This window comes from Salvelinus alpinus, chromosome 1, assembly GCF_045679555.1.
Source record: "Salvelinus alpinus chromosome 1, SLU_Salpinus.1, whole genome shotgun sequence".
Taxonomy (NCBI): domain Eukaryota; kingdom Metazoa; phylum Chordata; class Actinopteri; order Salmoniformes; family Salmonidae; genus Salvelinus; species Salvelinus alpinus.
The window spans coordinates 94,100,151-94,117,118 of NC_092086.1; the positions used below are offsets into that span (position 1 = coordinate 94,100,151).

A 16,968-nucleotide genomic window follows, 5' to 3' on the forward strand; every position below is an offset into this window, starting at 1 on the left:
TATTTGGCTAAGGTGTATGTAAACTTCCGACTTCAACTGTAACTATTTGTTCAGCACTTTTGAAATGTACAGCGACAGAATTCAGAACATAGGCCATTCTTACAGTATTCTCTCTGTACACCAAGTCAGAACCGTAGGATAAATAAAGCGGGTGTCACGACCGTTATATGACGAATGAGTGGACCAAGGCGCAGCGTGAAAGAAAGCCATCTTTTAATGACGAAAAACAAACACTTCCTAAACGAACAAAAAAACGTGAAGCTAAAACGAACTAAGTGCACACATGCAACATAGAACATAGACAATTACCCACAATCACCTAAAGCCTATGGCTGCCTTAAATATGGCTCCCAATCAGAGACAACAATAAACAGCTGTCTCTGATTGAGAACCAAACCAGGCAACCATAGACTTTCCTAAACCTCTCTACTGAACACAACCCCATACACTATACAAAACCCCCTAAACAATACACACACCCTAAACTAGACAAAACACACAAACATCCCATGTCACACCCTGACCTAACTAAACTAATAAAGAAAATCAATATAACAGAGGCCAGGGTGTGACAGCGGGCATATAAGCAGACAATGAAAGCTCTTACAATATTCAATGATGACATTTCTCTAAAACAGGCTATAGGCTACATGTGCACCACCAATGGTTGTGAGGGGGAGAGGGACCACATTTTTAGGGTGAGGCACATGGGCTACTAACAGCTTATTACACAACATACACTTAGTATTACTTTCTTATCTCCCTGGCATATTACATAATTTTTGCAGCAGAATACAATACATTTTTAGACTCATCTTGTTGTGCTGGGCTCACTTGAACAGGAAGGTGGTGTGGCGGTCTTTCGTGAGCAAATTTTGTCATCAAACTTTGTCCTCAAAGTCTTGCATTCTCCGGATTTATGGTGCTTTCACGACAACTGGGAACTCGGAAAAAAACAAGGTGGAATCATGACGTTAGTGATCTTCAGGTCGGAGCTCTAGAAAGAGGCCCAAGTTCCCGACTTGGAATTCCGAGTTGGATGACCGTTCATATCGTATTTACCTAGTTGGAGCGAGTTTTTTCTCAAGTTCTCAGTCGTCTTGAACTCATTGAAGTCGGAGATTTCCTAGTTTCCAGTTGTTTTGAAAGCGGCAGAAGTCATGCTGGATTGACAGCATGGCCAATGTTGAATGTTTATCCTTTAAAGCTTGGAAAAGAGACCCTGAAACCCAGACTTGGACCACACATCTACTCCACTGAATAGCAGGCTAGTGATTGCTTTGCAATGCTTGCAGTTAGCCACTGATTCCTTCCAAACCACTCATTGTTGAATTTGAGATTTCCAACTTGTTTTGTAATGTTTATCTCCAATAGCCGATGAGCAACCTATACGTTTTATCTATAATTTCTCTTCGTCATTTCTCTTCATATGACAAGGACTGAAAAGGATTTGCCAGTAGATTGTCGATTTGATTCATGATTATGACTGCTAGCTTGCTAGCTAAGATTTTGAAAGTATGATGTTGACATGATCAGTCCAATCAAAGCTACTGTAGATATAACGTGATTTGACTTCATTTTATCTGTTGCCAATGACCTTGAGCCTTCTTGGATGGGCACTTCCAATGCAACCCTATGGCAGCACCCAAGTGGCTTGAATTTTCTAGCTCTCCCCGTAGATTTTGTGGTGACGTAGTGTCCCCATGAGTGACAGAACACTGAGCCAATCATGGCGCAACTAGAGAACATTACCAACCCCTACGCTCTGTATTTTCCGCTGTCTGCCCCACCACAGAAAGTGCTGAGCTAGGCTGAAACACCTACATTTTGGAGCTGCCTTACTCAAGAAAGCAAAAAAAGAGACAATATTTGTATGCGGCTTTATTAACTCAATGATTATATATATTTTTTACATTGTTTTCAAACTGATATGTGACACATATTAATGCCAAAATAACATTCAAAACAGGCCTGAATGACGAGTCGCCACTGTGTCAGTTCCACGTTAAATGCAGCGTTTCACACAAGTTAATTTCAAAGATAGCTAATAGCAAGCGCGCTGCAATAAAAAACACAGTTCCACTCACCAGATGATCATCATTTGAAACTTAACTTCTTGATGAAATTTATTCTTGAAAAGGGAGAAGCTAACAAATTAGCAACAACATCCTATTTGATAACACCTACTGCAACTGCTGCAAACTAGCCGACAACAAAAGCTAGCTAGCTAAACCGTGGGAAAACTACTGCTCGCTATTGCGCAGTGACCTGTTGGCCTTCAAGGCAGAAGTTTCCATACATTTTTGTAAAAACGGTCCCACCCATTAAGTCAAAATATGATTGGTTGATTCCAATGTCACTCTAAAATTTTGTACTAATAAAGTTGAATGGCAGATGCCTTTATCTAGCTTCTGATGGCCTAGCCAATGGCTGACTTAGCTAGCTAGATTTATCTCCCCAGAGACCAGCAAAGAAAAATCCTGATTGGATATTTTCTCTTCAGTGTTAACCCTTTCTAACAAAAACAGAAGAGATTAAATCAGATCATTGAAAATAATTTTTAAATAAACCCTTAGCCCTTCTCTGAGGTAGCAGGCCCATTGTTCCTCACTGTTTGGGTTAGTAAGAATTTGTAGAGTGGCTCTGTTGTCCCTTAGCAAGCATTGTTTTCCTATTCTGAATGTCCAAAGAATCCATGTTCTGAAATATGAACACAAATACTGGACATTTTGAATTATTGTGGCGATTTGACAAATAATTCCAATCATGGTCTTGAAATGGACTCGTATTTTTCTGGTCTCGGTCTTGACTCGATTTGCTCCAGTCTTTTGTCTTGAATCCATCTCGCTTTAGGTGGTCTCAAACACAACACTGACAAATATGTAGTCTGTCTACGGTGAAGTGCAGCTGATATAATTGACTGACACTATGAATATTAATAATGTCCCTCATTTTTGCATTATGAGAAAAATTAAATAACAGCCTACAGGGCAGCCTTACAGCAAATACCACAAAAATTCCATTACCCTTCCCTGTCCATTTGCCCAACTAACTTTTTTTCACAGAATTCCAGAGGTCTCACTGAGGTGAGCATGGCCTTTTCTAACAATTAATTGCATCACTAGTGAATGAAGATCAGATTTTTTTTTATCCCCTTTACAAACAAAATGAACAAATTAGCACCAAGCAATATTTTGATCAAACAAATGTATTTACAATAAGTATTTTATTAATATATACCAGTTTAGTACATTTCCCACATAACTAAGTAAAATAAAATTAACCTTTGTCCCTTATTTAAGCAAAAATACTTAGACATTTACTCTGGAAAGGCTGAACAAGGTTAAGACCAGTTTTTTTGTTGTTGTTTAAAACCTGAGACATGTATTGACATTAAATGAACTAATTAATGTGAAGTGCATGCACAATCTAGTTGAAAATACACAGTGAACTCTATGCATTTTTCTATTAAAAGTAGGATGGCATGGAATATATCTTTCACTGCTGAATCATTTTAAGGCACACACCCAAAAAGTACAGGTAGTTACTGAAACATATGTACAAATATTTGCATGAAGCCAGGGGGTTTAAATAGATGCTCTTACTCCTATACCCAGACTCAGTATTTCCAAGTTAAAATACCACTCCTAACATGCATCAAACCCATAAGACCAAAAAATTAAATAAAAGACATGTAGCTACAGGTACAGATCAGGAAGTGCTGGGCAGGGGTGTGTGCCAGGGCACCTAAGTAATTGTAATGTCACAAGCATACAGAAGGAGGAAGCAGTCCCTCATTTTGGGATTTACCTCAAACAAGCGGCAAACCAAATTCACATGTACATTCAATTAGCAACAATGAGACAAATCTATATTTCGAAAGTGGAATGTTCCTCACATCTTATGCTCTCCTCTGCTAAGACAAGGCAAACCCAGGTATGTTCGAGAGACACTAACATCCTATGCTTATGATTGAAATAAAATCAATGCTTAGACACATACATACCAGAGGTAAAACGAAGCTTTGTATAGCAGTGTGCTTGCTGTCAAAGTAATTTGCCATGCAGAAAATAGCATAATTTTCAAAGCTGTAAATCTTATCAGAAAATGCCTTACACTAACTACTGCATTATTGTACGTGTCTAAATGTAAGGGTCTTTGAAACTGAATTAGCATATCACCTCAAACTTTCATTGTCATGAGAACTGTCACCTATAATACCCCATTAACAGACACATGGAGAGTAGTCTAATCCCAGTAAACTGTGGGTGTGAAATTAGCTATAAAAAAAACATGTAAAAATATGTAACTAACTGATCCATTGACTGAAGGAATTAAACCTCAAGAAACGTAATCAAATAAATCATTAAAAAGTACAATTAAATTCAAATCGGCATTAAACTGGACTTGAACAAGAGTGAAAATGACAATTTCCTAACTTAGTGGTAAGTGCATCGAAGAATTGCCTCATCAATTTAATGTTAAAATGAAATGCATAGGTAGGTTGAGGCCTCTTTTCCTATGAATAATCTCAGGCCCACATTCCTGGTTTCACTTGCTTCATGACCACAGGAAACATATTTGAATGTAATTGATTGTGGTGCTAGTCCCATTAGCCATGCTTCAGTGCTTGGAGTGAGCATGCTGTTCATGTCCGGGGTTCCAGTTGGTTTTGTGAGTCGCCCTCAAAGGCCAGGTTGTCATAATGGGGCTGGATGGCCACCTGGACTGACCCAGGGTCAGGATAGTGCTCCAACGCTGCAACACAAACATGATTACAGTCAGTCAAGCCTCATAAGTGCTGCTAGCAAACCATACAAGAACCAACCTGCTGGTCAATATTTATTTTGGCACAATGGCTCATACAGAGGTCAATGGATAAGCAAGCTAAAGAGGGAAACTGAGAGGCACTTCAGCACCAGACAGTAACAATACTGGTTGTTTGATCAGGAATAGATTTTGTAGTGGACTCATTGATATCTACTTGCAGCAATCAAACTAACTAGACAAAAAAAGTATCTGAAATTAATTAACGGGAATATCTAACCACTAGAATTTAAAAGAAAACATGGGTGGCAAAATTCACACTATGTCTTGAGCAGGGTTGCATAGGGTTGTGGCTTCAACACATCACAGTAATGTGAAAGCCTGCATCTTCTAAAGAACATGCCCAAAGTAGTACCACTTCCAACTGAACTACAGTAGTCCCCCTTATGTCTATAGACAATGCTTATGTGAAAAAGCTCTCAAAGCTATTTGTGATGTTATAAGACTTCATCACTTCATCAAAATAATTTGCCTCCGAATGTGAATGCTGTGTCTTACTCTCAAATGTGTGGGTCTCGTCTGCTGGGCTGCTGTACTTCTCTGTGCCCTGTACGGAGGCATAGCCTGAGGAGGCTGTCTCACTGCGGGTGTCATCTGGGACGGGGACGCTAGGGTAGGACCTCATGTCTGGAGGCATGGTTACTTGATGACTGGGATGCTCCTCCTCCGGCTGCTGCTCAGGGGGATACAGGTGGACTGACTAGCATCACTTTCATAAAAACATAGCCATTTCTGGTCCCACTACAGGCGTTTCAACTTGCAATCTAGCATGTTTGCCTATTCTCCTTAAACAATGGCACTAGCAGTGTAAATATTGTTTAATCTACAACAGTATTTCAATCAAGAACTTCAGTGAATGACAAGCAAAGGTTATTTCAAAGTACAGGGTAATGCAGAGGACATGATGCAAGATACAGTTGCCTACCTCTACTCCCAAGGCCTTGAGGATGTCACATTTACACATGGGGCATGTCCTGTGCTCTAATAGCCAGGGCTCAATGCAGGTCTTGTGGAAGAAATGACTGGAAAGAAAAAACAAACAAGAATCATGATGACATCACAAAATTAAGGGAATTGTAATAGCAGGCAGGGGTAGGCCTACTGTACTCCATGTGACAATATTAAACTAGCAACAAACCCCTGCAGTTAGGCACTTACTTGCAGGTGAGGATGGTCAGCACGTCGCCAGACTTGTAAGCATCAATACACACTGCACAGGTGTCAGCATCAGGCCCAGTCTCCTGAAAAACATGTTCAAAAATATATTGTAGTGACTAGGGCTGTGGCGGTCATGACATTTTGTCAGCTGGTTATTGTCATGCAAAAGACTGCCGGTCTCACGGTTAAATGACCATTAATTAAACAAAGAAGTTTAGCATCTCCAGGCCTTCACGCATACAAGCTGCATTCAAGCCACTGATGTGCACCTTTGGAACAACTACATTTAAAACGTCTAATAAATCAATTTAATATACACGTTCACAATAAATCGATTACTTATTTTAGCCAGGTCTAAAGAAACATTAAGATATGAATAAAATGTATTTTAGAAGAACAGAATATAAGTTGATCTACTGCATGTTGGTATCTGTCTATGCTCCATGCCATAGGGTGTAGGTTTGTTCATTTAGCTGACAAGATATGCTCGTAAGACCCATGCCTTTATTTTATGATTTTATAGTAAGTATATAATTGAATTTAGCTGAATTAAATAGAAAGGATATTCTGGCGCAAGTGCGCATATGAAGTGGCTATGTTGAGCATAAAAGTATTCATTTGAAACAGGTCCTATATACTGCATTTAGAGTTACTTGGCAACTTTAGTTGTGAATCATACAAACCTTAGAAATCAAAACATGTATGGGCTGAATGATGCGACTATCGGCTATTGATGATTTGAGAAAGTCAGAAAAAAAAGCGTTCGCTCCGTTCCATTACCTCAGGATGCACAGTTGTTCTCAAGTGATACTATTTTCAGCCATCAAACTATTCTCAGTTTAATCTCGCCTTTACTAATATGTTAAATTCGTTTTGGTTTACAATTGCCCATTATCAAATGGGCAGGAACAGGGGCAGGGGAAAAAGACATGTCATCCATATGCACTGGAATAGTGAATGGTGGCTGCGCTTGGTTTTATGTGCTTAATAGGAGCAGCAGAGAACTAAAACAAGAACACTTATTTCACTCCACACGTTAAACAATATTCGAGGAGCTATTACTGGGCTATTCAAAATCATATACAAATTCACTAGAATTGTAAGACGCCTTGCAAAATCAATGAACCAACAGCCTCGCCTAGGGCTATACTTTCTCTCCCAGACTCATGGATAGAAAGTTTGGAGCATAGCATAAGGTAACCAGTCCATCCAGTATCGATAATAATACAGTCCACACTCATAGGTAATTTCTAACATTTGGTCTAGCCTATACTCCCAAAATTAAACAATGTGCCAAAGACATCTTAAATCAGTTTTATTTTGTGTTTTTCCTGCCATTTGTAATGGGCTATGTATTGTGTAACAGCACAATTTGGGCTCATAAGCCTATGCATAAGCTCCAATATGCATATGGGTGTTTTGAATGAATCACCACCTTAGAAAGTGTTGTCCATTTTGTCAACAGCACTGCACCCCCCACAGCAACTCGCCCAAGCCTTCCCCATTTCTCCTTCTCCAAAATCCAGTCAGCTGATGTTCTGAAAGAGCTGCAAAATCTGGACCCCTACAAATCAGCCGGGCTAGACAGACAATCTGGACCCTTTCTAAAATTATCTGCCGAAATTGTTGCAACCCCTATTACCAGCCTGTTCAACCTCTTTCGTGTCGTCTGAGATTCCCAAAGATTGGAAAGCAGCTGCGGTCATCCCCCTCTTCAAAGGGGGAGACACTCTAGACCCAAACTGCTACAGACCTATATCTATCCTACCCTGCCTTTCTAAGGTCTCCGAAAACCAAGTCAACAAACAGATTACCGACCATTTAGAATCCCACCATACCTTCTCCGCTATGCAATCTGGTTTCAGAGCTGGTCATGGGTGTACCTCAGCCACGCTCAAGGTCCTAAACGATATCCTAACCGCCATCGATAAGAAACAATACTGTGCAGCCGTATTCATTGACCTGGCCAAGGCTTTCGACTCTGTCAATCACCACATCCTCATCGCCAGACTTGATAGCCTTGGTTTCTCAAATGATTGCCTCGCCTGGTTCACCAACTACTTCTCTGATAGTGTGTAAAATCGGAGGGCCTGTTGTCCGGGTCTCTGGCAGTCTCTATGGGGGTGTCACAGGGTTCAATTCTTGGACCGACTCTCTTCTCTGTATACATCAATGATGTCGCTCTTGCTGCTGGTGAGTCTCTGATCCACCTCTACGCAGATGACACCATTCTGTATACTTCTGGCCCTTCTTTGGACACTGTGTTAACAACCCTCCAGACGAGCTTCAATGCCATACAACTCTCCTTCCGTGGCCTCCAATTGCTCTTAAATACAAGTAAAACTAAATGCATGCTCTTCAACCGATCGCTGCCTGCACCTGCCCGCCCGTCCAACATCATTACTCTGGGCGGTTCTGACTTGGTATTTGTAGTTGTCCACATATTCTTAGGTGTCTGGTTAGACTGTAAACTCTACTTCCAGACTCACATCAAACATCTCCAGTCCAAAGTTAAATCTAGAATTGGCTTCCTATTTTGCAACAAAGCATCCTTCACTCATGCTGCCAAACATACCCTTGTAAAACTGACCATCCTACCGATCCTCGATGATGTAATTGAAAAAATAGCCTCCAATACCCTACTCAATAAATTGGATGCAGTCTACCACAGTGCCATCCGTTTTGTCACCAAAGCCCCATATACTATCCACCACTGTGACCTGTACGCTCTCGTTGGCTGGCCCTCGCTTCATACTCGTCGCCAAACCCACTGGCTCCAGGTCATCTACAAGACCCTGCTAGGTAAAGTCCCCCCTTATCTCAGCTCGCTGGTCACCATAGCAGCACCCACCTGTAGCACGCGCACCAGCAGGTATATCTCTCTGGTCACCCCCAAAACCAATTCTTCCTTTGGCCACCTCTCCTTCCAGTTCTCTGCTGCCAATGACTGGAACGAACTACAAAAATCTCTGAAACTGGAAACACTTATCTCCCTCCCTAGCTTTAAGCATCAGCTGTCAGAGCCGCTCACAGATTACTGCACCTGTACATAGCCCATCTATAATTTAGCCCAAACAACTACCTCTCCCCCTACTGTATTTATTTTGCTCCTTTGCACCCCATTATTTCTATCTCTACTTTGCACATTCTTCCACTGCAAATCTACCATTCCAGTGTTTTACTTGCTATATTGTATTTACTTCGCCACCATGGCCTTTTTTTGCCTTTACCTCCCTTATCTCACCTCATTTGCTCACATTGTATATAGACTTATTTTTCTACTGTATTATTGACTGTATGTTTGTTTTACTCCATGTGTAACTCTGTTGTTGTATGTGTCGAACTGCTTTGCTTTATCTTGGCCTAGTCGCAATTGTAAATGAGAACTTGTTCTCAACTTGCCTACCTGGTTAAATAAAGGTGAAAAAAAATGAAAAAAGTGTTTGGTGTGATTTTTGATCGATTTTACATTGATGTCAGAGTGGTTAGAGGGACAATAGAGCCCTGAGTACCAGGCCATTAGGACATGATGGTCATTAGGGTACTACCAACGCATGTCCTGAGTGCATAAGAGGAGATTACCGTGACTCAATGGTCACGTGGTAATTTACTGCGGTCAAGACTGCCGGTTTGACGGTAATACATCACCCCAACAGCCCTAGTGGTGACACTGAGCATACATGTATGTAGTCTTCATAAGAGCCTGTGGTCCGAGGCAACCATTGAATTTTTCAAGAACTGAACATTGCATTTGATACTGATCACCATGGTTTTGGGGGGGGAACAAACAGACAGTCACTTCCCCATATGTAGACCAACAAAGCAAAATTGTTTAAATGTGCAGTAGTCTGAGTAATGGGTTAAAACAGAAGCTTACAATACTCTGCATGTCCTCAGAACAAGAACCATACAACACACATCATTCAAAATTGCATATGCCATATGTTACCAGTTTGAAACAACCATATTTTTCAAATGATCCTCAAAGTGATGCATAATAACCATCAACACATCCGTATTGTACTTGAACATGATTACCTCATCTCCACGTTTCACAGTCCGGACTTGCAGCTGACCAATGGCTTTCTTGGCCTCTGCCTTGAGACGTTTCTGTTGGAGAGAAGAAGGTGTTCAGTATTAGAACGTGAGCATGCTACTGTTTAAATTACATTCATCTGCTTCCTCTGACAATTAATTTACTTCAAACACGTTCAGCAACCCACTAAGTGGGTGGACAACAAAAACATCACTATGTAATAACTAGAATGCAACAACAAAGCAAACATTTTGCACCAACAATTAATTATTTAATTTCCTATACTGTGATCAGAAATGACTGAAATAAGAAGGAGCAGGAGAACCGTATGCGACGAGGTCATGTTAGAGAACATGGGTGATCTGGGAGAAGCAGAGCGTTCATTAGAGGAGCCCCTGCCTGTGTCATTAAGCCGTTCCTCTGAGAACATGTATTGGAAACGTTACATCAGCTTGCATATAGGATGGCAAAACAGCAGATTTACGTAGATCAGGGACTTTTCGTATTAGGCATAAATAATCCTGGAGGGACAGTCTGGCAGATTCAATTCTAAAACTAATTTGGAAAATACAATAAAATCATGCTTTGAACATATTGTACATACACAATTAAAGACTACTCTGTGCTCATGCAGCCTCCCCATGGCAACAAGACAAAATGTGCACAATGGCACACAGGAAGAATCAACGTTATGTAAGGGGATTTAGGAGACACAGGATGAGTCAGGGACAATATTGGCTTTGAGGATTCTCTGGAAAATGTCATCATTATGTAGATGTTTTCTGTGATATACACTGAACAAAAATATACTGAGTTCCAGTTCCTAAGTAAATCAGTCAATTCATTAGGCCCATAATCTATAGATTTCACGACTGGGACTACAGATATGCATCTGTTGGTTACAGATACAAAAAAAATATAAAGTAGGGACGTGGACCCGAAAATCAGTCAGTTTCTGGTGTGAGCAACATTTGCCTCATGATCAACTCTCCTTCGCAGAGAGTTGATCAGGATGTTGATTGTGGCCTGTGGAATGTTGTCCTACTCCTCTTCAATGGCTGTAATAAGTTGCTGGATATTTGCGGGAACTGGAACACGAGGTAGTACACGTCGATCAAGAGCATCCCAAACATGCTCAATGGGTGATACAGCTTATGCCTGCCCATACCATAACCCACCACCACAGGGCACTCTGTTCACAATGTTGACATCAGCAAACCGCTCACCCACACAACACCATAAAACGCTGTCTGCCATCTGCCCGGCACAGTTAAAACCATCCACGAAGAGCACACTTCGATGGCCACTGGCACGCTGGAGGTGAGCATTTGCCCACTTAAGTTAGTTATGACGCCAAACTGCAGTCAGGTCAAGACCCTGGTGAGGACGACAAGCACGCAGATGAGCTTCCCTGAGACAGTTTCGGCAAAAATTCTTCAGTTGTGCAAACCCAGTTTTATCAGCTGTCCAGGTGGCTGGTCTCAGACGATCCCCCAGGTGTAGAAGCCGGATGTGGAGGTCCTAGGCTGGCGTGGTTACACGTTGTCTGCTGTTGTGAGGCCGGTTGGACATACTGCTACATTCTCTAAAACGATGTTGGTGGCAGTTTATGGTATAGAAATGAACATTCAATTCTCTGGCAACAGCTTCGGTGAACATTCCTGCAGTCAGCATGCCAATTGCACACTCCCTCAAAACTTGAGACATCTTTGGCATTGTGTTGTGTGACAACTTTTATTGTCCCTAGCACAAGGTGTACCTGTGTAATGATCATGCTGTTTAATCAGCTTATTGATATGCCACAGCTGTCAGGTGGATGGATTATCTTGGCAAATAAGAAATGCTCACTAACAGGGATGTAAACAAATTTGTGCACAAAATGAGTAATAAGCTTTTTGTGAGTATGGAACATTTCTGAGATCTTTTATTTCAGCTGATGAAACACTGGGCCAACATTCGCAACATGAAGTGTTTTTGTTCAGCATAGAAAGAGTTTGGTTTTGGATATCAAAGACTAACATGTCACAGACGGTTTTGATGCTTGACAACATTCTTCATAATCCTTAAAGGGGCAGATATTAAAGTGAATACTGTTGCATGTTCACTTGACCGATTTGTAGATTTGAGGGACGCATGTTGCGGTCAATCTAGTTCACAGGGCGAGCACGAAGCTGGAGTTTTGCATATGATTACAGCCTGAACAATGGTGCCCTGTGCCCTCTGAGCATAAGGTCCTAGCTCAGTGGGCAAAGTCAGCTCTGCTCTAACTGCTCAGCTACCCACTCAAAAATACACTTCTCTGTATCAGTCTGTCTACCCAGTCTCCCTGCAGAATGCATTGGATAATCAGCCACATGTGAACAGACGCCCCTTAGACCACCGGGTGCTTCAGACAACACACAGCTTCACTGCTTCTGGGAGTGATCATGAAGCAAGGACAATATGTGGTACACTGCTAATAAGTTAAGAGCCTGCAAGCAAGCACTTGAGACCAGTCAGTCTTCAAAGTCAAGGTTACCCCCTATATGCAGGAGTAAACAGTGCTGAAAAAAGTACTGTAACTTTGAAAATCATGGGCCTGTTCACGTGAGTGGTTTCACCTTGCATAACAGCCCAGATCCAATCAGATGAAGTGGAAATACTTGTTGCGCAGCAGCAGGTTCAAAGGTTTTTTGTAAACGCTACCATTGAGCATTCTTCCCATAGTAAACTTTTCTCCACCATATAAGCCTGACAGTTCAGTTACACTCAGTGAATACAATCTGACAAAACCTTTGGACAAAGAAACTTTTCCTTTTTCCTGCAGGGTTCTTGTGTTAAAATAATATAAAGAGACAATTAAACAAACTGTTTGGGACAGACACCTGCAGACAAAGAACGTGTGCAAAGCTGTAAGGGCAAAGAACTGTAAAAGACAAAACAAGGTGTGATCTGTCACCATCTGAAAGAAAACCAGTACAAGTCAGGACTCCTACCATTCCTTTCAGAAGGGAAACTCACTGCCACTCTATCCCAACAACACAGATTTCAGAAAGAAGCTCAAGCACAAGATCCCAAAGGCAGAAAACAGGAAAACAACATCAAATATTATAATATACATTGCTGACCAGGGGTTCTCTGGTTGGCTGGATCCGTGTCATGCAACAATCAAGTGATTAACAGTATAGATGAATCACCTCTACATAGATGAGCAGTCAGACACTGACTCAACAGGAAATGTTCTCTTTATTTTAGTTTCACCTGACTCCCTGTGTGGGTGAGGAATGCTGACACACCCCAAACTGTGTAGCCTAACTAAGTGTTCCATAATGTTTACAGTTCGTTGAAACACACACACATAAGAGAAGGTATGTTTGACGCAGGAAAGGAAAACAACTGTTTCCAGTGGAATTTCCCCAGTCATATTGTTCTACAGATCAAAAGGCGATAGTGCTGCAGTATTCCGTTTCATCACAAACCACTGAATTGTTTTATTTTACCTTTATTTAAACAGGGAGTAACCATTGAGACCAGAGTCTCTTTCATAAGGGAACCCTGCATATATAATTCAGGGTAAATAATTGTCATCATTGTTGGAGAGACTGGAGACTGACCTGTTTGCGGTTTTGTAGACGAACGCTGTTGAGGCGGCGAGCTGAGTAGAAGATGAAGTAGCCCACAGTGGCTGCTGTTACCACGAAGAAGGAGATGGAGACAAAGAAGACCGAGTAGTGGCTCATCCAGGGACCATGCTGCTTGCCCACTTCAATAGTCATCGAGACCGGAATCCCTTGCCTGATTAGCTCAACAATCTCCATGCCCCGTCGGTGACCAATCATGATAGCAACCATACCTTCTGTTCCTGTAACCAGGGGGAAAACAAAGTATGAGGAAACATCACACTATCCTCAGACACATATACAGGCTGGGCCTTAAATAGGCCCCCAAGTGCCCTCAACCAAATTTCACTATAGGCCTAATGTGTCTATCAAAAATATTTAAAGAGCAATGTAAGAATATGGTGTAATTTAATGTGAAAACATATCTATTGTCTAACATCTTGGCCATGTTCTGTTATAATCTCCACCCGGCACAGCCAGAAGAGGACTGGCCACCCCTCATAGCCTGGTTCCTCTCTAGGTTTCTTCCTAGGTTTTGGCCTTTCTAGGGAGTTTTTCCCAGCCACTGTGCTTCTACACCTGCATTGCTTGCTGTTTGGGGTTTTAGGCTGGGTTTCTGTACAGCACTTCGAGATATTAGCTGATGTACGAAGGGCTATATAAAATAAACTTGATTTGAAAAAAATTTAATAAACTTGATATTGCAAAGTATCCGTGTTTCCCATAGTATTTTTTCACCCAGCAGTGGTGGCAAGGGTGGGGAGTACATTGCTTCTAGCGCAATGACATGCTAGCTGTTCCCATTGACTTCCAGTCATTGAGCAAATGACTATCCATTTAAACCCCTGTAAGTCTAAGCCCATAGCTCACAATATCTACTAAGCTAACATGGCAAATTGATACATTTTATGACCATTAGATTTTGAATTTTAGGACCCCTGTAGGCACAAAAAAAATAAAACATTATATATATATATACACAGTTGAAGTCAGAAGTTTACATACACCTTAGACAAATACATTTAATCCTAGTAGAAATTCCCTATCTTAGGTCAGTTAGTCACCACTTTATTTTAAGAATGTGAAATGTCAGAATAATAGTAGAGAATGATTTCTTTCAGCTTTTATTTCTTTCATCACATTCCCAGTGGGTCAGAAGTTTAAATACACATTGCCTTTAAATTGTTTAACTTGGGTCAAACGTTTTGGGTAGCCTTCCACAAGCTTCCCATAATAAGTTGGGTGAATTTTGGCCCATTCCTCCTGACAAGAGCTGGTGTAACTGAGTCAGGTTTGTAGGCCTCCTTGCTCACACACGCTTTTTCAGTTCTGCACACAAATGTTCTATAGGATTGAGGTCAGGGCTTTGTGATGGCCACTCCAATACCTTGATTGTTGTCCTTAAGCCATTTTGCCACAACTTTGGAAGTATGCTTGGGGTCATTGTCCATTTAGAAGGCCCATTTACAACCAAGCTTTAACTTCCCCCACAACATGATGCTGCCACCCCCGTGCTTCACGGTTGAGATGGTGTTCTTCGGCTTGCAAGCATCCCCCTTTTTCCTCCAAACATAACAATGTTCATTATGGCCAAACAGTTCTATATTTGTTTCATCAGACCAGAGGACAATTCTCCAAAAAGTATGATCTTTGTCCCCATGTGCAGTTGAAAACCGTAGTCTGGCTTTTTTATGGTGGTTTTGGAGCAGTGGCTTCTTCCTTGCTGAGCGGCCTTTCAGGTTATGTCGATATAGGACTTGTTTTACTGTGGATATAGATACTTTTGTACCTGTTTCCTCCAGCATCTTCACAAGGTCCTTTGCTGTTGTTCTGGGATTGATAACACAGTTTTCGCACCAAAGTACATTAATCTCTAGGAGACAGAACACGTCTCCTTCCTGAGCGGTATGACGGCTGCGTGGTGCCATGGTGTTTATATTTGCGTACTATTGTTTGTATAGATGAACGTGGTACCTTCAGGTGTTTGGAAATTGCTCCCAAGGATGAACCAGACTTGTGGAGGTCTACAATTTTTTTCTGTGGTCTTGGCTGATTTCTTTTGATTTTCCCATGATGTCAAGCAAAGAGGCACTGAATTTGAAGGTAGGCCTTGAAATACATCCACAGGTACACCTACAATTGACTCAAATGATGTCAATTATCCCATCAGAAACTTCTAAAGCCATGACATCATTTTCTGGAATTTTCCAAGCTGTTTAAAGGCACAGTCAACCTAGTGTATGTAAACCTCTGACCCACTGGAATTGTGATACAGTGAATTAATCCGTCTGTAAACAATTGTTGGAAAAATTACTTGTGTCATGCACAAAGTAGATGTCCTAACCGACTTGCCAAAACTATAGTTTGTTAACAATAAGTTTGTGGAGTGGTTGAAAAACGAGTTTTAATGACTCCAACCTAAGTGTGTAAACTTCCGACTTCAACTGTGTGTGTGTGTATGTATATATATAAAAATGTATTTGATGAAACATTGAATTTGGCCTTCCTGTATAATTTGTTTTAATGAATCATAAGTTAAATAAAAAATATATATAAAATAAGGATAAGGTTTTGAAGTGTCTGTCCTATATCCATGAGATAAGAAAACTCAGGGGGGGGAAAAATACATATTTTAGAACCATGTTTGGTCATGGTATTTGTGGCACATTTTACCCCAAATGAACTTCCTGAAATTTTTACAGCCTGCTACTGGGTTACTTTCGTGTGCATCATAGAGCAGAACAGACACCTTCGTGTTTGTGAGTCTTCCCTTTTGATATTGGTGACATGAGTTTGTAGCTCCAACGGTTTGGTCTAGAGGGTCAGTTTTGTGAGAAGACCTCTTCGAAATGAGGACATCCGTGACAGAGTTCAGACGACTGCCTAAAGCTTGTGGATGGCATAGAGCAATGTTCGTGAGTCTCCCATCTTTAGATGGTGGTACTTATGAGTTAGTAGGTCACACGGTTAGAGTTTTACAGACGATTTCGTGATGATTCTCTTGTCTGGATCCTCATGTGTAGACAAACTCCACTTGTTATGGAATATTACAGAGTCAATGTGTATTGTTCTCTGTGAAAGCACACATCTTCACAGTTTTAAACAATAGAATGATCCATTAAACAGGATGTCATCCAGCCTGTCTCAGTAAGTGTTAGGACTTAATGTTAATTTCTAGTTGGATTCAACACAATGAAAATGATCTAATTGGAAATGACAACTGGTGCATAAAGCTTACACCAGTCAAGCACAGATGAGCGACGTTGAACAAGACCGTTGCTCAATTGTTTTAGCCAACAATGTCAACTTGGAATATTTCAGACTTTTTTAGGTTAACAAGTACTTCAG

General features: G+C 41.0%; 1 protein-coding gene across 2 annotated transcripts in view; it reads right to left on the reverse strand.

Annotated features, from left to right (window-relative positions):
* Nucleotides 1-3,192: 3,192 nt before the first annotated feature.
* The window catches only part of rnf128a (ring finger protein 128a), a 34,849-nt gene continuing 21,073 nt past the window's right edge, over nt 3,193-16,968 (reverse strand). For both annotated transcript variants that reach the window (XM_071334495.1, XM_071334504.1), the window contains exons 2-7: nt 13,615-13,862; nt 10,024-10,095; nt 5,986-6,068; nt 5,753-5,849; nt 5,326-5,500; nt 3,193-4,758 (exon numbers count right to left, since the gene is read on the reverse strand). In XM_071334495.1, coding sequence (XP_071190596.1) covers nt 4,649-4,758; nt 5,326-5,500; nt 5,753-5,849; nt 5,986-6,068; nt 10,024-10,095; nt 13,615-13,862 — 785 coding nt within the window. In that variant the 3' untranslated portion in view covers nt 3,193-4,648. The remainder of the gene's footprint in view (nt 4,759-5,325; nt 5,501-5,752; nt 5,850-5,985; nt 6,069-10,023; nt 10,096-13,614; nt 13,863-16,968) is intronic.